Source organism: Hyalella azteca, unplaced genomic scaffold (assembly GCF_000764305.2).
Source record: "Hyalella azteca isolate HAZT.00-mixed unplaced genomic scaffold, Hazt_2.0.2 contig14662, whole genome shotgun sequence".
Classification (NCBI taxonomy): domain Eukaryota; kingdom Metazoa; phylum Arthropoda; class Malacostraca; order Amphipoda; family Hyalellidae; genus Hyalella; species Hyalella azteca.
This window is the reverse complement of record NW_025944539.1, coordinates 122090-144605: the sequence shown is the minus strand read 5'-3', so window position 1 is coordinate 144605 and position 22516 is coordinate 122090. Positions and strand designations below refer to the sequence as shown.

General features: G+C 36.6%; 1 protein-coding gene across 9 annotated transcripts in view; it reads left to right on the top strand.

Annotated features, from left to right (window-relative positions):
* The window catches only part of LOC108667946 (endophilin-A), a 53041-nt gene that overhangs the window by 7591 nt on the left and 22934 nt on the right, over window positions 1-22516 (top strand). For 6 of the 9 annotated variants that reach the window (XM_047884135.1, XM_047884133.1, XM_047884132.1 and 3 more), the window contains exons 3-6: window positions 6981-7049; window positions 11483-11699; window positions 13764-13897; window positions 14554-14620. In XM_047884135.1, coding sequence (XP_047740091.1) covers window positions 6981-7049; window positions 11483-11699; window positions 13764-13897; window positions 14554-14620 — 487 coding nt within the window. Of the gene's footprint in view, window positions 1-6980; window positions 7050-11482; window positions 11700-13763; window positions 13898-14553; window positions 14621-16400; window positions 16464-22516 lie in introns of all 9 variants that reach the window. The other 3 variants (XM_047884129.1, XM_018155058.2, XM_018155051.2) reach the window with 1 other exon arrangement.

The following is a 22516-nucleotide window of genomic DNA, read 5'->3' as shown; positions in this document are numbered from 1 at the left end:
AGGGTAAGAGAGGGAAGCCGATGCTAGGCGTCTGGTCGCGGCGATCAATATGAGCTCCAGTTTGCCGGTCACCATCGCCGGCATCACCACCACGTTGCAAGCAATGCTATAATTAAACTTTTCATCCAATATTCACGATTGTTCTCAACTAATGCGAGCTACGCCGTTCGATTCCAACTTTTCTGGTTAAAACTATTTTTTTTATATTTTATTTTTAATAGTAGAAGTTAATCGAATTATTGGAAACTAATTTTTCATTTACTGTTAAATTACTGCCAGAATTACTATTAAAACTATTACATTACACGTAGCAGTACCACAGCGCTGTAAGTACACGTATCGGCAGATTTTTTATTGAAGGCTCAGCCTGAAAGGCCATGAGTCATTGGCTGACAGAATTACCAACACGTTACCTTTTTTGATGGCACCGCCTTTGATTAGGATTAAGTAAGGATTATGTTTACTCATCGATTCTTATTTTAACTTGGAAGTGAAGCGTCGAATCGCCAGCTTCTAAACGAAATCAAGAGCGTCTGAGAGCTCATTTTGCATTCATTCCTTAATAATTTTTCCACCTTCAACCTTGTTTCAGTTTTTTTGAGCTATTGTACGTTCACAAATTTTTCACATTGAAACAATAGCGATGTTCGCCAATTTTCCCGGTTTGTATTTTTCGATGCCATTGTCTTTTTTATATATTTGGCTGTTTAATCAAAAGTTTTGAGTTTAATTGTCCTCTAATACTTTATTATTCAACAAGTATATTATACATAGATTATTCTATGTTTTTTATTTAATTTTTTAAAAAAATTTTCCCAAGCTTGAAACAAAATTTCTCCGGAATATTTGCACAGCGCCTTGCTTGGCTATTCGGAATTTTATGGTTTCAGATAATTATGCAAGTTCATCCTTTACATTCCATCCTATTCATTGATGTTAGAGCTTATAATAATATTAAATTACTTTTTTTGTGCCCAGATAAGAATATATTTCACCTTCAGTCTGCATGGATCAGCTATCTAGTTTGTGCATATATTTTTAAATATATATTTTTTAAAGCAATAAGTTTATATATGCAGCCAGCTTGAGCCGAGATAAGTCCTTTACAAGCTGCCAACTACGTGGTCTTCAAGTAACTTGATCTAACTTTTAACTTAACCGATTGGACCAAGTTTAAAGTTGTCACTATTTACCTGACAAACCTCTAGTTAAATCAATTTTATTTTGCATCCACTTGCTTAGCCTTCGTGAAGTGACCTGAATCGTAATCATCTGCTATTTTTGGGGTAAATATTAGTCGATTCTTTATGTCCACTCATAGAAATATACGTCAGAATTTGTCTTAAAATTGATGCAATTTTCGGTCTTGTGTGGGGCATCCTGACCCAGTTTTGCTTGGTAAAAAGGGTAATATTAGTGCTACCTGCAGAATGTGTGTGAACAACGAACTATATTCAATTACCCATTCATTCGTCTGAGTGCACTGACTGGTATCTAAGATCTAGTGTTATCATGTTATGTTATCTCATTTTTATTTCTGTTATCTTCGATTTTAGTTCTAATGTCCTCAAGTTTAGGTGAATTGTTTTAATGTGAATTTTAGGCTACTAATTGTTTGTACTTGTGTTCTAAGTTTTGAACTGACGATGGAGCTGGACTCCGAAACGTTTTCGCTTATAAGAAATGGTGAACTTTTTGACTATTTTCTTTACTTTTAAATTCCTGGTAGATCTAGTAGATTAAATTCTGCCATGGAGCTGCAGCAGTGCGTATTTGCTGCAACACTTCTCTGAATATTCATAAATTATTTCCACGTTTGCAAGACTTTACTTGGGATTTCTGTGCTGGAAAATAAGTATTTCTTATATGTTTTTTTTTGTAGTAATACTGCGATGAGGATTTGTTTTTGGTGCTTTGGATGCAAACAACAAACAGGAATTTTTTCTTACTTTCGTGCCAAATATGGACGCTTATATACGCAGAGCTGAAGTTTTTTTTTATAATTATGTGTTCATTTCAGTTTATCGCAGACTGAAATAAAATCGAGCATTACTGCCCGTAAAAGTGATCCAGTAAAATGCAAAGCTGAAGTTTTTATATAATTATATGTTCATTTCAGTTTATCGCAGACTGAAATAAAATCGAGCATTACTGCCTGTAAAAGTGATAAATTTCTTAATCGAACGTTCGTATGAATTTGTATTGCTGAAGAAAGTTTATTTTGAAGTTTTGTAATATGCGTAAAAATAATTTTTTAGTTTAGCAATATTATAAAAAAAATTGGCGCATTTGGTTATCCCAACTTACTCAGTTGTTCATGTTATGCAATCCTAGTATAAAAAATATCCGTAGAGCGACCTTGTGCATTTGCTGGGAACATAAGGCAAGGGCTGTAAATAAATAAGATGCGAGTTTTGCTATCTGTTTCAAGTTAATAAAAAACTTTAACTCTTCGATTAATTGAATTCTACTTGACTCATAGTAATTGGACTTTTAATTGGCATTTTATGTACGTAAGTTATCCAAGAAATTTCGTGCAAACTTTGGCAGGAAAGCTCCAATGCCGTCTTTATCTCTCATGATGGAAGTTATAGTTCGAATTACTTAGGATATGTTTCATTAACAAATGTCATGACTCGTCTACGAATTTCGGCTCTGAAATCTAACTATAGAGGCCTGAGGAAATTTCTATGATTTGCATGCATTTGCATGATTGATGGAAATAAGAGCGGAATTCAATGCCCTCATCGTTGGCACGTTCTAGCTACTTGCTTTTTGTTATTTTCTGTAATTTTGAGGACTTTTACATGTTGGAAAGATGCATTTTTTCTCTCTTGTCCATTTCGAAAATACGAGTAGTATAGAAATACTGCAAGTAGGAGTGGAAATATTGCGTTCGCCTATACTTTTCACAAGTAGAGTCTCATCAATTGACCAAAAAGTAATAATTATTAAGTGCTTCTAACTCACTCATGGTCAGATTATCTGTATCTTACGATCTATTTCATAATAAATTTAATAAATATCTTACTTACCATCTGTTCGATGTTTCTGTTGAAATTGACGTCTCTGTTGAACTAGAAACGAACTCCTCGATCTTTTACTCTAATTTTTCGAAGATATACAGTGGGGGGAAATAAATATTCGTACACTTGAAAAATCGTATTTTAATGTATGTAAGTACACAAACGTAACAGGAAAAGTGATTTAAATTATGTATAGAGACGCATAGTATTCAAAAATACTATCAAAAGAAATTAAATCTCAATGCAACAAAAAACAATGCTAATACTATGCGTCTCTATACATAATTTAAATCACTTTTCCTGTTAAGTTTGTGTACTTACATACATTAAAATACGATTTTTCAAGTGTACGAATATTTATTTCCCCCCACTGTATGTTAGTATTTTGATCCAGCGATGAATAAAGAAGATGTTGCTTGTACCGTGACAGCTTCATCGTATCGTCGAGTGAGGACGAAAGGCAAGCTGGTGATGAGACCACCCTATGTTCCTTAAGATTCTGGCTGCGCTAAATAAAAAAATTAGATCAGTACTCACTGATGTGTGTGACAGAGAGCGCATTTTCTCGTCCGTCCGTCCGTGAAGTCACGGAAGGACGGAGCTGCAGCTCATTCGCCACGTTAATGAGTAATGAGTGCAGTTCATGCAGCATGATAATGAGCAATGCGTACAGCTCATTATTATTATAATGAGCCCATGAGTGGCTGTATGACCTCATGTTTATTGAGTGCCCCACTGACGGTTTGCAGTCAAGTCAACGATGACGCTAAACCAGTCATATTTGAGCTACAGAAAGACCGTGTACTCGGATAAGCATTTTAAAACATGCCTTCCGTTGTTTGTATCATTGCATTGTATAATTGTACAGTTGAGTTGCATCTGAAGCTGATCATATTTGTTTATGTTAAATTAGTTTTATGAATAAGGGAAAATTCAAGACTGATCGGCCATCTATGCAATGTAGTGAAGATTGAAATTTTGACTAGCGTTCGGAATGCCGATTTTTTTTTGTGCTGTAGTATCTAATAATTTTTTCATGTTTGCCAAGGTTTTTGATAGTGGGAAAGTAGTTGATTTCAAATGTCTGCTCTAAAAATGTTCAAAATCAAGTATACGGGAAAATGTTAGCCATCAACTTTGTGTCTGTGGACAAAATATGCACTGCAACATAAAAAATTTGCACTGCAACAAAATAGGCACTGCAAAACATGCACTATAAATCCTGCTTGGTGAACAAAAGCAAAGTGGCGAAGTTGACTAGCTTCGTGGCCGGTGCGTAGTGGTGCAATCGTCATATCAAATCATTATAGTGCAGACCAAAGATCATATTTCACATCTCTTTTGATCCACAATTTTATTTGATTAATAATTTAATTGTTAACAAATTATTATTTTCATTCTACCTCAATATATATTTAGATTCATTTACACGCTGAACATCGCTACTTCTCCCATGTCAGAATTCGAGTGTTGTATACAAATAGTCTTGCTTATAGATTCTCTAGTATAGTTATTAGTTAGTGATGAACGATAAATGTGGTCGAAGCTGAACCTGCAGGTCACGATATCGATATCTTCAAGCTAGGCTCATATTGGTCTGGCCCACATAGGATATTGAATGCCAAGTTTGACGTTCCTGTTCCGTCTGGAATTTATGTGCCTATTTTATACAGTAAATATCCTATTCAAGCAAGAGTTGGATGATGAAGTTTATAATGACTATTTGAAGTGGTGATAGACCGAAAAATGAACGATTGTATCTTAACTTGAACTTTCTGAGACCAGAATAAATCCTTTATTTTTACTTGAGCTTATGAAGAACGTTTTATTTTCGGCTCCACCTGTGTTCATCATCCGCATTATTCTTGCAATTGCTGTATTTATTGGCCGAATTTTCGCTCTACTTAATCTATTGATGCAAGATCGGCTACACTGAAAAATCGTGCTTCGAACTATCGCCGCATTGTACAATCGTCTCCATAGTTACCGTATTATCGACGCGATTCTTCAAATCACAAAGTGAACACTCAGAGACATGAGCCGGTCGTTGTCTAAATTATGATACACTTTAGCCCTTGTGTGGGTCATCCTGATTCAGTTTGGCCCGGCAAAAGGGCGATTACGTGTAACGTCTGCTCTCTGCTCGTGCTGCGGTTAAGAAATAGACTCACTTATTAAACCCTTATGCTATGGTTTTCAAACCATGGGTTTGGCTTTAAAACCACGAAAAACCCTTATGCTATGGTTTACAAACTATGGGTTTGGCTTTAAAATCCCGAAAAAACCCTTGTGCTATGGTTTTCAAACCATGGATTTGGCTTTAAAACCCCGAAAAACCCTTGTGCTATGGTTTTCAAACAATGGGTTTGGCTTTAAAACCCCGAAAAAAAACCTTATTCTATGGTTTACGCTATGACCCAGATGTTATTCCGAGTGTATATATTTGTCTCCGTACACTGACTTCTAGCCACAAGGAATAAAATAATTGTTCCTGACTGTAAGATGGGTTATTATTTCTCATACAATAATTGTTCCTGACTGTAAGATGGGTTATTATTTCTCATTACTTTTGGTTAATTTGCGCTGAATGCGTCGTACTGCAAAGACTCCTCTGCTGCACCAGGGGCCATACTTTCAAAACTGGCTAAGTGAACGTAAGTACTTACGCTCTATTTTCTTGTCTATGATTGGTGGATTTTGCTTGAAAGGCCGTCAATGATTGGCTGATGAACTTACGATCTCTTAACTTTTCTTGAAAGTATGGCTTGAAAGGCCGTCAATGATTGGCTGATGAACTTACGATCTCTTAACTTTTTTGAAAGTATAGGCCCTGGATGGTCGGAGATAGCCAGGGATGAGGACGGAGAAGAGGCGGATGCCGACATGCTTTTGACCTTTCATCTTATGACGACTGCTCTCTTGTATTGACCTTAGCTGTGCTTCTGTCCGATGGTCTGGGCCCATACTTTCAAAAAAAGTTAAGAGATCGTAAGTTCATCAGCCAATCATTGACGGTCTTTCAAACAAAATCCACCAATCACAGACAAGAAAATAGAGCGTATAAGAACTTACGTTCACTTAGCGAGTTTTAAAAGTATGGCCCCAGGGGCCATACTTTCAAGTATATTACAATACCTGATATTGAGGAACTATATATGGCGCTCTTCAAGCTGTAGGAGCTAAGCTCGACAAGTTCGGCATGCACCAAAGGCCTTCCAGTTGAAGACGTAATACTTTCCTGCACCTAATGGGTTGTCGAGTTTACTGATATAATGTCGGTGAAAATTACTGCTATTCTCAATGTTCATTTGGAGAGAACTTGATAAAATGGCTGAAGTTCAGCCCATATTATTGTTTACTTTTTTACGTGAAAATTCTATCAGCCTGACAATTTTAAATTAAATCTATTCACTAGCCTGTTAATTGACTCTTGAAACCAGTCTCTCGATCGAGCTTGTAATAAACGATTGCTGCGGCTGTCATACACTCTGCATTAAAAGCGCAATAAGTATTGCTTTATCTGTGGCAACTTGCAGAATTTTGGCGAGTTGTGATCTCGAACTCATTATGAAAAAGTACCATTCTTCGTGCATGAAAATACGTTGAACTACGCTTCATTGTTTCGAATATTTAAATGCACGGTTTACGCCGAGCGTCGTAATTGCAATTTGAGGCTAAATTGCAATTGCTAGAATTCCATTCTAGCAAATACGAACTCAAAATAAAGGCTATTATCATTTGAGGGATTTGAAAGAATAGCTTTAATTCTCTATCATTTTAACTAGTTTAGTTATCCTGCGAATTTAGTTCGATTTTGAAAATACTAAAATTTTATTTGATAAATCTCAAGAAAAAAAATCATAATGATTAAAAATAGAAACTGTATAATGTTATCCTGTTATAATTTAGTAACTTTTTTCTACAAGTGACTAAGGAATTTTCTCCTTTGCACAGTTCATGAACGAGAAGATTGGTGGGGTCGAAGGAACTAAACTGGACGATGACTTCGTCGAGATGGAAAGGGTGAGTACGTCTTGTAAATATCACTTCTAATTTGATCTGCAGTTCTGCACTATGCTAATTATATCCATGGCATTAGGCGATTTTTCGCGATCATATTGCTTTCTATTCGTTATTTCTATCTTGTTACATTATTCAGTATGAATATTATCTTTGTTGTAAGTAAAGATTTAAACTCGCATTGCTAGGGAAAGGAAATGCTTGCTGAGTAAAGACGAGAATCTTTAATGTCATTTGTTCTCTCACTCCGCGCTGAAATAAATATGCCAGATAAAATATTGCATATTTATTGGTCGGATGAATTATAGCGCAAATATCAATCAGATGAAATATCGCTCGAAGATGAACGGTATTTGCAACAAAGATGGCGCCTGACTTTCATTTTAGGTTATCTTATCTAGACTTCCGTTAATACATTTAAAAAAATTATTTCTTTCTGTCACAACATTTGATGGTTCATAGCGATCATTCTAAATTTTTTTTTTCAGCAGTTGATTGTCAACAGAGAAGCGCTTTTAATTGTTGCATTGATTACGGATATATAGGTACTGATTTAGAAGTGTACCATTAATTGTTAGGTATTAGAATATCTGCGAAAGCTTTCGAATATCTTCAAACGTGTAATGGTTAGGCTGTTATGACTCCGGATTTCTGACGTCCCAAGAGTTTGATTTTTATTTGTAGACGCGTTTTTTTATTTCCTTGATTTTCTAACCTAAAATTTCTATATATGTATATTTATTTTTAATTGTGATACCTTTTTAAGTTGATACCCTAGCTATTCTATGTAATATAATAAGGGGCAATTAATATGTGAAACATATTCTTCACGTTCTATTCTGTGCGCTGCAACTGCTGTTCCTCTTTACTTAGCTACAACAGGAAAGGAAAGGAATTAATATAAAGATATAATGCTGCATTAATGCAACATTATTGCACAGTTAGCTTGTTCCTGTGTTGTTTCTTTTAATTTATAGTGTTTCCAGCGATATCCGCCCCAAGCTGTAAAAGCAATACTCAAGTATAAATGTCTTTATGAATACAGCATAGAGGGAACTGTAGGGTGTTTTAGAAATGTGAAATATACCGTAGCGAACGGAAGATGGATTGTTGGGTTGTGATGCAGGAGGGTTATGTTGAAAAAGAGGTTGCTGGGACACTACGCTTCTCTGTGACTAGAATTCTCTAAATCACTTAATTGTGCATGTTCTGTTCATATAGACGCCGAGTATTTACTCGCATTTTTGGTGAAATGGAAGTGTACAGTTGCTTCGTGCCATGTAGTAGTTCTTACCAGCTAGCATGTTAAACATCAATGAATAAATCTCAAAAGTAAGCAAAAAATAAAGTACGGAAGTCTCCAAACTAAGAATGTAAAATTACTATTAATGAAACCTGATTTAAATTGGTATAATGACCAAACAAAGAGGTAATGGCGAGGATTGCACTGCTGGTTTCTTTGTTGAAGCAATTATGGTTTGGAGTACTGAAATATGTTTGTAGATCGTGTGAAGGCCAAGAGGGAGTAAGAGGATGGATTGAAAGAATATTATTGCTGAATATTTCAGTAAAAATGAATGAATACTAACCAAAATTAATACCTTTACTTTGGTTCCTGTTTTAGGATGATGTAAAATTTTATATTGAATGCATCATGGTCTCTTTGGATGCCACGAAAATAGCCTCAGGCTTTTAGGTTGTCTATGGAAATGCTAATTAATGTCTTCAATTTAATGACTATATAATAGCCTTCTATTATGCGGAGTTGAAAATATGACCATGATCTTCATGGCCGACCAATACTAAAATCTGACCTGAGAAAAAAAAATCTGACCTTAGGACTGACCTGAGGAGACCTGAGGTCTCCGAGCCACAATTCCAACCTTGTAAGGGAATGCGAAGACATTCCAGCGTCATAAGATCTTATGCTTTCTTCGTGTAATTGCATTCTCAATAAAATGACAAATGCTTTTATGGGGCCATCTCCTCCTACACTTTCTTTCACGATGCATAAGAATGTATCCTTCAATGTGATATTTCTACACTCCTCTAAAACATAGACATAGGCACAGTAATCTCAGCAATCTTCCATCTATCATTTCTTTACATCACATCCGTCTAGTGCATTACATCGCTAAGAACATTGAGAGTTAGTAAGAAGAAATACAGTTCTATTTATTCCATGAAAAATCCAGGTCTCAAATTCTGTAGACTTAATTCAGATTGTTTAGCATATTTTTTTATAGATTATATTTTTTCGCAAAGCTGAGAATAATGCTCTAATAATGGAGGGAGATTATTAGAATTTTCAAAATGTACGTTTTAAGTAGAGCTTGAAAAAAAAACAAAAATGAACGCATTTTCCTTGGCCCGTCTTACCTTTTATAGATGCGGCTATTATTTAAAACAGCATATTAATCCTTCTCTACCTTTCACTACCTACTGTAGCATCTATATAACGCGCGTCATGCACTTAAATAATTTAATTTCAATAAAACCTGAAATAGATGACTAGGCAATAGTGGTTCACACTAGAATGATGCCAAACAAATAGATGGCGTCAATACGCGTTACGCTGAATGCCGCTGAAATTTTACACTTATGAAAATGAGTGGGACATTGTACAAAAAAGCCATACATTTATTGCGTGTGACTGTTTTATCCTGACCCAGTTAGGAACGTATCAGTGATGCTCCCGCTCTCTGCTCGTGTAAGAAAGTGTCACTACTTGGACAATGTAACCATTCACATTTGTGAGTGTAGTCTGAATTAACTATACTAGACTTGTCTGAATAGCGATGCACTTTCGTCCTCATATGTGGGTAATATTAACCCAGTTAATCCTGTAAAAGAACGTATCAGTGCCACAAGCAGCAAGTGTGTCACTATTTGGACAATGTAAGCCTTTCACATCAACGTATCAGTGCCACAAGCAGCCAGTGTGTCACTATTTAGACAATGTAACCCTTTCACATCAACGTATCAGTGCCACAAGCAGCAAGTCTGTCACTATTTAGACAATTTGACCCATTCACATCAACGTATCAGTGCCACAAGCAGCAAGTCTCACTATTTAGACAATGTGACCCTTTCACATGAGTGAGTGTAGTCTGAATTAACGAGACTTGGTCTGCATAGCGATGCACTTTCGTCCTTATGTGAGTAATATTAACCCCGTTAATCCTGTAAAAGCACGTATCAGTGCTACAAGCAGCAAGTGTGTCACTATTTGGACAATGTGACCCTTTCACATGAATGAGTGTAGTGTGGGGAGCCGGCGTTGTTGCTACGGCGGCAGCGGCCGTCGTCGCGGCTGCGGGCGTCGAGGTCAGCTCCGGTCAATACCGCCTTCACTTTCTGCTCTGATTTTTGTCACGAGTCTACATAGTGACTCACTTTAATATTTTTGTCACCAGCCCTGGTGGGTCATATCGTCCACATAGTGACTCACTTTAATATTTTTGTCACCAGCCCTGGTGGGTCATATCGTCCACATAGTGACTCACTTTAATATTTTCGTCACCAGCCCTAGTGGGTCACATTGTCCACACAGTGACTCACTTTTTTCACACTTCACTGCACGAGTTATGAGTGCATTAGCACTGATACGCTCCTTCCCGGTCCTAATTCTGGGTTAGCATGACCCACCCAAGAGCCATAAAGAGCAACGCTATTTAGACCAAGTCTTGTCATTTATCGGAGTGCCTATAAGACCAATTTGCCGCCAATCCAATGACCGTGCCGTATACTAGCCGCTGGACGGTCAGACCAGGGGCGGATAGGAAGAGCTTACGAGCTTGTCTCTGAAAAAATGTTGAGCAACTTAATTTGACAAGGTTTGAGCACGTCAAATTACTCTGCTATATTCTATCTTGGTACTTGTTTGGGGATTCTACTGGAGTTGATATTCTGATCATGATGTTGGTTTATAAAAGTCGTCATCCATCATCACAATGGTCAGTATCATTAGGTCTGGGGCCATGAGTGGGTTGTGGTTAAGAAATACCCTAAATCAGTGGACCGTGGTTAAGAAATACCCTACATCAGTGGACCGTGGTTAAGAAATACCCTACATCAGTGGACCGTGGTTAAGAAATACCCTACATCAGTGGACCGTGGTTAAGAAATACCCTACATCAGTGGGCCGTGGTTAAGAAATACCCTAATCAGTGGGCCGTGGTTAAGAAATACCCTACATCAGTGGGCCGTGGCCCGGCAGTTGCAGAGGTCAGTGGAGGGCCAAAGCCACTTAGTTGCCACCATGCCGAACGATGTAGTCAGGCCACCCTTCTCTTCCCCTAAGGGTTGGTGGTGACAGCAGGGTTAGGGGGTGTTCTCTGAATTAGTCATAACCCTGCAGGGTTCGTGGAGAACAATTGTTCTCGACCCCCTAGAGATAGAATGACCATATTTCTGATATTTACGTGATGTTGCAGCAAACGGACGTGATGTGCGAGCTGGTGGAGGACATTCAGCTCAAGACGAAGGAATTCCTGCATCCGAACCCCGCGTCCCGGGCCAAGATGTCGGCGGTGAAGGGCATCAGCAAGCTGTCTGGGCAGGCCAAGGCGCAGACCTACCCTCAGCCTGAGGGCGTCTTGGGCGAGTCCATGATCACCTTCGGCAAGAAGCTCGGCGATGACAGCCTTTACGGTACGTGGATAATTGTGGAGGTGATAGCCTGTACGGTGCGTGAAAAATTGTGTTGATGGCCTGTACGGTACGTGGAACATTGTGGTGATAGCCTGTACGGTGCGTGGATAATTGTGGTGATAGCCTGTACGGTACGTGGACAATTGTGGTGATGGCCAGTACGGTGCGTGGACAATTGTGGTGATGGCCTGTACGGTACGTGGACAATTGTGGTGATGGCCTGTACGGTACGTGGACAATTGTGGTGATGGCCTGTACGGTGCGTGGACAATTGTGGTGACAGCCTTTACGGTACGTGGACAATTGTGGTGATAGCCTGTACGGTACGTGGACAATTGTGGTGACAGCCTGTACGGTACGTGGACAATTGTGGTGATAGCCTGTACGGTACGTGGACAATTGTGGTGATAGCCTGTACGGTACGTGGACAATTGTGGTGATAGCCTGTACGGTACGTGGACAATTGTGGTGATAGCCTGTACGGTACGTGGACAATTGTGGTGATAGCCTGTACGGTACGTGGACAATTGTGGTGATAGCCTGTACGGTACGTGGACAATTGTGGTGATAGCCTGTACGGTACGTGGACAATTGTGGTGATAGCCTGTACGGTACGTGGACAATTGTGGTGATAGCCTGTACGGTACGTGGACAATTGTGGTGATAGCCTGTACGGTACGTGGACAATTGTGGTGATAGCCTGTACGGTACGTGGACAATTGTGGTGATAGCCTGTACGGTACGTGGACAATTGTGGTGATAGCCTGTACGGTACGTGGACAATTGTGGTGATAGCCTGTACGGTACGTGGACAATTGTGGTGATAGCCTGTACGGTACGTGGACAATTGTGGTGATAGCCTGTACGGTACGTGGACAATTGTGGTGATAGCCTGTACGGTACGTGGACAATTGTGGTGATAGCCTGTACGGTACGTGGACAATTGTGGTGATAGCCTGTACGGTACGTGGACAATTGTGGTGATAGCCTGTACGGTACGTGGACAATTGTGGTGATAGCCTGTACGGTACGTGGACAATTGTGGTGATAGCCTGTACGGTACGTGGACAATTGTGGTAATAGCCTGTACGGTACGTGGACAATTGTGGTGATAGCCTGTACGGTACGTCGATGATTCTAACCATTTTGGATTGTTCGATGGTTAGCTGGTGGCTTCTACAGTAAAATTTTAAGTCTCCCTAAGTTTACCTTTTTATATCGTCAAATACAATTTTCGAGAAGGTATACTATTGATGATAGGAAAGTTTTCGTTATTTTGAATACTTTTATTTTGTGTTTGAATAATTAGTATGGCGAGCGTTGCCGAGGTAAAAATTTAGTAGTTTTAGATTGTATAAAATTGAATTTATATAGAAGCACTTGATTATAAAAAGTTTTGATTTAATTCTTTGATTTATTTGAGAAAGTAATCGGAGCTCACTGAAAATACTCACTTTACTGAAATGCATTTGAAATAAACATGAGGCTACGTTTTAATGTAATGATGGTATCTTCTGCTCCACGAAACTCGGACGTTCTTCCTTCTGCATAAACAAATTGAAAAACCTTTTCACCACTGAAATTATTCATGTTTCCATATTGTTTTTTTTTTGTATTTGCCAAATCATAATTTGTTGAAGCTCTTGCAGGAAAACGCATCGTGTTATCTGGCCTATTAAATGTAGATTGTTATTTCTGGAAAAGTCTACGAAAAGTTCATTTTTGGAAAGTCTACGGAATTCAGTACTGAAATTTAACTATCTTTCCAAAAACGCTGAATTTGTTTCTGTTTGACGTCATTAAACCGGTTGTTGCGTCCTATGTTTCTATTAATACCTGATGCGAGGTTATCCTGGAAGCCAGTCATCTAAAAATTAGGCGATTTCCTACTTCGGTCAAAATCGGCCGTCAAAATTCACTCTTCGTTGCAAGCAACGTCGCTTCAACGTTTATGTGTTGCAGGCGACGTTATCACTCAAACGTTCGTCTGTTGCAGGCGACCTTATCACTCAAACGTTTGTGCATCGCAGGCGACGTTATCACTCAAACGTTCGTCTGTTGCAGGCGACGCGCTGGTGGAGACAGGCGAGTGCATGCGGCAGGTGGCTGACATCAAGTACAGCTTGGACGACAACATGAAAATGAATTTCTTGGAGCCTCTCCATAACCTCAACACCAAAGACATCAAGGAGGTCATGGTGAGTTTATCACCTACAGTGGGGTGATGGTATGATAAATATAATTTCTCAATAATGCATAATGCATGAATGAAATTCAGGTGAATATAGTTTCTTAATAATGAACAATATATGAATGAAGATGACGTAAACGATTTAAACTTTCCTATCATTAGGTGTGTGATTACTTAAAGTGTCCATAACCATCTTATTTGTTAGTGTGTGAATAATATTAAGAATTAATTCAGTACTATTTGAATATATTATTCCATCATGGACTCTTCACTTCTCTAATCAATTTATTTTTAGAATGAATAATGGTTGTAATATCAGTTTAGTATAATGATTGCATTATTGAAATAACAGTCTAGTATAATGATTGTATGATAGCATTATGAAGTTAATGATTGTATGATAGCATTATGAAGTTAATGATTGTATGATCGCATTATGAAGTTAATGATTGTATGATAGCATTATGAAGTTAATGATTGTATGATCGCATTTTGAAGTTAATGATTGTATGATCGCATTATGAAGTTAATGATTGTATGATCGCATTATGAAGTTAATGATTGTATGATCACATTATGAAGTTAATGATTGTATGATCACATTATGAAGTTAATGATTGTGTGATCACATTATGAAGTTAATAAAGTTTCAATAATGTACAGCACCACCGGAAGAAGCTGCAGGGGCGCAGGCTAGACTACGACTGCAAGAAGCGGAGAAAGGAAAAGGGTGAGTATTTATTTATTGCTATATTGAATTCATTATGTCTTTATTATTTATTTCTATATTGAAATCATCATTGTTTCATTATTTATTTCTATATTGAAATCATCACGTCTTTATTATTCGGCTTAATCGCAAATTCATTATTGCTTTATTATTTATTTCTATATTGAAATCATCATGTCTTTATTATTTATTGCTATATTCTTTATTATTCGTCTCAATTGCAATCTGAATCTCTCGGAAAATGAAAATGATGTCCTCTTTATTTCCTTTTATTTTGATACTGCCAGGAAGCGACGTTGATTTATAAGGTTAATTTCGCTATAATGACGTCAAATCAACTTTGTTTCAACGGCATATACCTGGTGTTTTTTCCCATTTTTTTAGAATATACTTACTTATTTATTTTTCTCTCCATGTACTCCTTCTTCTTAGAATATATTTATTTTAAAACCAATTCTTGGACAAAATTTTCAAAAACATGAATTTCACTTGACATTTTTGTTTTACTTTCATGTTTTCATTTCACTTGGTTCGAAACTATATAAACTTAGCCCTGAGTTTTCTCTTTAAAATACCATTAATTCAGCATCATAATAACATAAGTTTTACACTCACTTTCATAACTTCCTTGGTTTCATGAATAGTTATGAGTTTCATGAATAATTTCCTTGTTTCATGAATAACTTTCTTGGTTACGTGCATGAAAAAACTAAATAAACTAACACTTTATATTTGCATAGACACTGCACTTGTTTTAGAATTTATTAAGATTACACATCACTCGCTGACGGGAATCGTGAGATTTCCTTTTAATTAATAATTATCAGTCGTCAATAATTAATTAGTGTAAAAATTAGCCCACTGATGGGAGTTAAGAATCCTATTGTGAACATATATGGATAATTGAATCCTCGGATAATAATAAAATGTTCATAGTAATTTAAAGAAAAAAATAATAATAAAATCCTCGATAATAAAGGATAATAATTTAATCCTACATCGTTGGATGGATTAACACGGCGAGATATTGGAACGATGGAGAGAACGGCATCTGAAGTGTGATTATAACTGAATTTTCTTTATTCTGAGCATTAGTGTTGTCATAATTATAAGTGAGTGATGTTACATGCTGCCGGCCATTCGTGATGTCTTGCAATGCTGAGTCGTAATGATGATGCTCAATGGTTGCCGTGCGGTCTTTTTTTTCTTCATTTAGAGCAATTTTTTGGGGAAAATTCAAAACCCGTGACAAAACCAGCTTCGTGACTCCCATGACCATCGTTATGTCTCCGCCGCTTACATAGAGGCTGGGATGTGATCGTTTGAGGAGTAATTGTGGCTACTACCATATCCAAATGTAATATATTTCCATGAAATCATAACACATAACATGTTTACATAAAACTATAAGAAATAGCATGTTTCCATAAAGCTATAACACATAAGATATTTACATAAAACTATAGCACATAACTTATTTCCATGAAACTATAGCACATGACATATTTCCATAAAACTATAACACAGAACGTTTTTCCATAAAACTATAACACAGAGGTACGGACGGTGTTGGAACGGATCATCATCACGGATAATTTTTTGTTTACCCAATTTTTTCTTCACCATCATTCATTAGCTATTATCACCATCATTCACTAGTAATTTATCGCTTTAATTCTGTTTTATTTTACTAGTTTTTATCACCATCATTCACTAGTAGTAACTTATCACTATAATTCTTTTATTTTACCCACGTGCTCGGTACATGTGCATGTGTCAGGAGTAGCGAGTCCGTACGGCACCCCAGGCAGCAGTCCTGGTCGTTCACCCAACCGAGCTGCGGGTAGGTTACTGCTGCGCTTCTTGTACGGGGGCTTATGTTCTTAACGTTATTGCTAAATACGTTTTTCCCGAGCCCATTTTAAAATAAGTGATAGAACTGCTTTATTGCTGAATACGTTTTTCCCGAGCCGATTTTATAATAAGTGATAGAACTGCTGCCATTGATCATTGGGGTATGTCATTCTTTATTGCGTTGCTTTGATAGAAAGGCTGCCATTGATCATTGGGGTACTATGTCATTCGCTGTTGCGTTGATTTTGCTACAGATTTATTATTGTATAAATAGTGGCGCTAGTTACGCGGGCTCTGAATAATTCTATTTAGAAGATTTCTTTGTCCCGTGTTGGTAATGATGGCTATTCGTGGAAATGTATTGTTCCGCTTAGTGTATTTTTACTTCCATCATCTTCCATCGTGTTCCGCATCGCCTAAATTTGTTGGAGGTTTCAAATTATGCTTTATTTACAATTATTCTCCAAAGAAATTGAAAGGGCTTACAAAAAAAACTCTGAAAATTTCTGGCGTTCCAAAATCATCTTGTTATCAATGCGACCTTGAAGCGAGATGTTCGCTTTGAAAAAAAGTTTTGATGTGAAAATATTACGAATAAATAAAAAATTAAAAACATTGCCTTGATCTCATCGCTCGCTTGATCACCATAAGTTAAAAATTACCACTATTAATAATGACTATGAAATTTTTTATAGGCATCAATCATTGTAAATTTTATCCTCCTACTATTATTCGATTACAGATGCGAAAGCTACTCTCCCAATCGACTGCATACCTTTAGTTTTTACTGCGTACAAGTTTAGCTCGTGTAGCTTTGCCAAATGTAGCTCATCAAAGACAATTCATATTGGTGCTCTCTGTATATTCGTATGTATGCACCAATGAACATTCGTATTAGTTATTTTTTGGCGTATTTCCGTTATAGGTGAGCGTTGGCAGTTTACAAACGACGTGCAATTCTTCAGTAGGTTTCTCAGGCTTATACACTTGCTAGAGTTCCTGTAGTATTTTTGCTATGCACTTGATGCATTTTCGGTTTCTGAACAATGACTTTCAACTGCTATGCTGGTAGATCGTGATTGATATTTTGAATTGTGACCATCGCTACTTTTAGAATTGATTGACTTGAACCAGTGATGTTGCTTTTTGATTTTGATTTGGTTTTGTCGCGTATTTAATGCAACAAATTTGTTGTCGCTCCTTGACAAAAATGTCTGTCGCAAATCAGAAAATTATCGTCGATGACTGTGTAGTGAGAAGCTTCTATATGCAATCAATTCCCCAATTCTTGCTTTGATGATTTTAATTCAGGTAAACTTGTAGGTTAAAAACGGAGAACAAGATTTGCAGACGCGCATTATACATTCCGAGAACTCACACTGGCAAGTAGTCAGGATCCAATTCAAGTCTCAAGTATATACGGCTTAATTTATAGAACTCACACTGGCAAGTAGTCAGGATCCAATTCAAGTCTCATGTATTTGTTTTAATTTAATATCCGGTCAAAGGAGATTGTAAGACTTCATTATCCCGACGATGTAAGGAGCGAGCGGTATACTCATACACTGTTAGAAAAATTCCCGTTAACGGTATTACCGGCGTTTCAGTGGCCGGTCGGCACGTGAAAAGAAACGCCATGTCGCCGTTTTTATTCTAATTTAACAAAAGAAATCCGTAAAACATCTGATAAAAACGTCGAAACAGTATATTTTCACGGGGCGACCGGCCACTAGAATGCCAGTGGGACCGTTTTTTCACCGTTTTTTCTAACAGTGTAGCGGGCGCGTGTTCTCTACATCATTGCATGCCTTCGCAATACCAATTATTATAATTTAACTTATTGCTGCGCGTATCGTTTCGTTTACTCTCATTGCTTGCATACTCTTCAAGAATAATAAATTGTTATCGGTAAAATAGTAAATTTATCAGTAAAAGTAAAGCTCACAAATGGAGGAGCTTATTGGCCTATAATAGTGGTATTGCTCACAGCTGCTTCTCTAAATGTCGGTGAAATGCAGAAGTACTTTGGGTTTTGATTAAATTCAACACATTTTGATTAAGTTCACCAACCAACTAGATTTCATCTAAAAATTCACTTCCACAGTTCTTTCTTCCGCCCTTTATATGTTGTAGTTTCATATACACGAAAGCTCATTATACGTACACGTTTTTTTTCTTACCTGGATTCTTGTTTATATATCGGTTTCGTTCTTCAAATTTCATTTCCTTTAATTTTTGCGTGATTTATGAAACCAATTTCTTTTCGTTTTTTACTTTTTTTATTTCTATTCATGTACAACATTTGCGCAGCGAATTTTATCTTCATTATTCATTGTTGACAAAGCCCCTAATATTGCTTCCTGCACTGTTAGAAAAATTCACGTTAACGGTATTACCGGCGTTTCAGTGGCCGGTCGGCACGTGAAAAGAAACATCGTGTCACCGTTTTTATTCCAATTTAACACTAGAAATCTGTAAAACATCTGATAAAAACGGCGAAACAGTTTATTTTCACGGGGCGACCGGCCACTAGAACGCCAGTGAGACCGTTTTTTCACCGTTTTTTCTAACAGTGAAAAGATTCGTATTCATTCAAAGCCGTCATTATCACGTGCCTAAAGATTCATATTCATGCAAAGCCTTTATTAACACTTCCTAAAAATATACGTATTCATTTAATGTCGTCATCGTCACATACTTAGAGATTGGTCTTACTTTAATGTCTTCACTATTAATCCCTAAACTAATCTATTTTTGTCTAAGTGTCGTGATATTACCTGGGCCTTAAAATCTATTCTTAGTGGGAAAATAGTAAAGATTGGGGGAAAAGGAGAGAAGGATTGCATACAAATTTTTAATTTGGCCGTTTGTTTTAAACAGGAAAAATATAGGAGTCCTGTGTTCTATTACTATGCATCAAATGTGAGTTTGAAAGGATCTTTTCTTCAATCAATTAAAATACATAAGCTTTTTTATTATTTACGAGATCAAGGGTAACTGGAATGTCCAGGGCCTATACTTTCAAAAAAAAAGTTAAGAGATCGTAAGTTCATCAGCCAATCATTGACGGCCTTTCAAGCAAAATCCACCAATCATAGACAAGAAAACAGAGCATAAGTACTTACGTTCACTTAGCGAGTTTTGAAAGTATGGCCTCAGGATTCGGGATAACTGGTTTCCAATAGTGTAGGAGTTATAAAGCCAGAGCAAGCGTGGCTAACCTGCTATATATAGCAGTTCTCAAAATGAACTCAAAAATTTTGCGAGTAACGCTTGTTAAGTATGAATTTTATGAGAATATCCTGTTCCGTGTAGGACTTATGAATCCGTATTAAAAAATTCTTGTTTATGGTCGTATCACTTGCATTGGTCTCACCAGTAGTTGATCTTCTATCGTTGTGCTGCAAGTCAATTTTTGACGCGATTGTTTTGTAGGAATTTCCGGTTATCTGCGGTGTTGGTGTAGTTTAAAATGTCCATAAGCAAAGTGAATATTCAGTTTATTTTAAATTCTAGACGGTGTTCAGTGATTTGGCCGCATCGTTGCCAACAACATTGTCACTTATCGTTCTAAACTGTGTTACAATTGACCTTTTCACAAGTTCAATGTAATAACGAATGTTTCTATTGAAGCACGAGATCTATGATAACATACCTCATGTAGTGCGTGGAGAAGTTCACATAGGCATCATGTCTACCTTCTAGAAAATTTTGAAGACCTATCCATTTATGATATTATGATTACCCATTAGTTGCGCTAGTGAAAACTAATCGATAGTTACGAAATTATCATCGTTGAGCATTATTGCCATGATGTTCCAGGAATGCACCTCAATTAATAATTACTAATTTCACTTCTTTGCGGCTTTTTTTACTGATGAAGGTAATGTATTGTTGGAAATCTGAACGCCCAAACCTGAGTCCACGTAATTGCTATTGTTGAAGTAAAAAAAATTCCTCCCTCTGTTTTTTGTATAACCGCCGCACTTTTTGGCTGTTGCTGAAACCGTAGTATTGACAATACTAGCTCTGAATTTGCTTCATATTACCATGATGTTAAATTCTTTTATGTTAATTTGCGATTTAAGCAATCATTTGCCTTTATTACTTGTTGTATTCTGGTGAAGCTTTAAAATGTAGACTGTATGCGCATCCACTATATTTATAAACATTAATTGGGACAATTTAATTTATTGTTGTAATTTATCAAATAATTCCCCTGCTTTTGACGAAATTATTTTGATAAGTACAAGAGAACGAGTATTATCTCCTTGATTTCATAATATAATGCTAAAAAAAATCTTGTTAATTTGTTCTTCCGGAACGTAGATGCCTTTAACTTCAGTCTCTTTTAACATATTGAGTGCAACTATGCTATTTAATTATTCTTCATTTAATTTTAATTGCGTTTTATTTTAATTGCGTTAACGCATTAGCTTTGCTAATGCGTTAAAAGTTTACTTAATTAGCTCTCTTAATCTCTATCATAAATTCAAGTATTATATATATAAATATATTCAAATTTGAATATAAATATATTCAAAACTGTAAATATCTCGTTATGTTAATCCTAGGATATTCTTAGATGCCAGTGCACTGAAACGGGAAAACTAAAATCACTTGCAATTTTACATATTTCCAAAAAGTCATAAAGAACCGCCATAACTTCCAACGTATTCACAAGATTTCTCAAAAATTTAGAAGTTCATGTTACGTCAAAATTATTTTGTTTCAATCATAAATAATTTGGAGTGGTGTTCAGCAGCTTATAGCGATGATACCAGGAATCTATGATTCCTGATTCCTATAGCGATGATACCAGGAATCTATGATTCCTGATTCCTATAGCGATGATACCAGGAATCATCTGAGTTTTGGTGCGACGCAGGCTTGACGCGCTTTCCCTCGATTATTATTATAGATAAATTTATTGTTGGATTTCCAGACTGAATTCATGAATCCTTGGATTCCTTCGTATTTGTGAATGGATATATATTATATACTCATTTCCTGCGACGCTCAACCAGTTTTCTTCCTATAAACATAATAAATGCTATGAAATGGAAGTTAAAGCTTATATTTATTTTTGTTCGATAGTTTTAATGTACTCCATGCCATATAAAGAAAACGTTCAACTAAAGCACAGTCTTCCTCATCAGTCGCTTTATGTACAATTCTTACTTTACTATTTGCTTATAATAAAAAAGTTGCATTATGTTAGATTTTGAGAAAAAATAGTTCAGCTGATTATACTTATTTCTGATGTCTATATATATATGTGAAGGTCTTTCATCGACACACCTAAAATATTGCTATTACTATTGATTTAGAAAATTTGTCTAACGAAACAAAATCATATTTTTTTTATGGAAAACTTCGCAAAATTTCCTACATATGAAGAAAATTTTAAAATCTGCCGTAGCATCTCAATGGTTACATCGGGTCCTGGCTCGAGCCTAGATTACTTTCATGGTTCTATGTAAGTTATCTATCATATCTATCATACTCATGTTCAAGCCTCGTTACTAAATAAATTTTCATCGCCTTATCGTGAGGAACGTGTACTAAATTAAGGCTTAATTATTCCATCATTCATGTGCAATTTCGGTATTATTATTCTAATAGATTATTATACTAGTGCTTGTTAATTATTGATGTGTGATAATTGACGCTTCAATAGTGCTAGTCAGCACCTCAGTTTACGATGCACAACTATGCACTGTAAACAACTAAGCACTGCGTAAACAACTATGCACTGTAAACAACTATGCACTGTAAACAATTATGCACTGTTCCAATCATTGACGGCCTTTCAAGCAAAATCCACCAATCATAGACAAGAAAATAGAGCGTAAGTACTTACGTTCACTTAGCGAGTTTTGAAAGTATGGCCCCTGAACTGAACTGTCAGCGTATGTATTGACCATTTAATCGAACTTTCAAAGTTTGTATTGATTATTTTTATGAACTTAAAAGCTCTCAATTGATCAATTAACTGAACTTCCGATGAATGTATTGATTATTTAATAGAATTTGTAAACG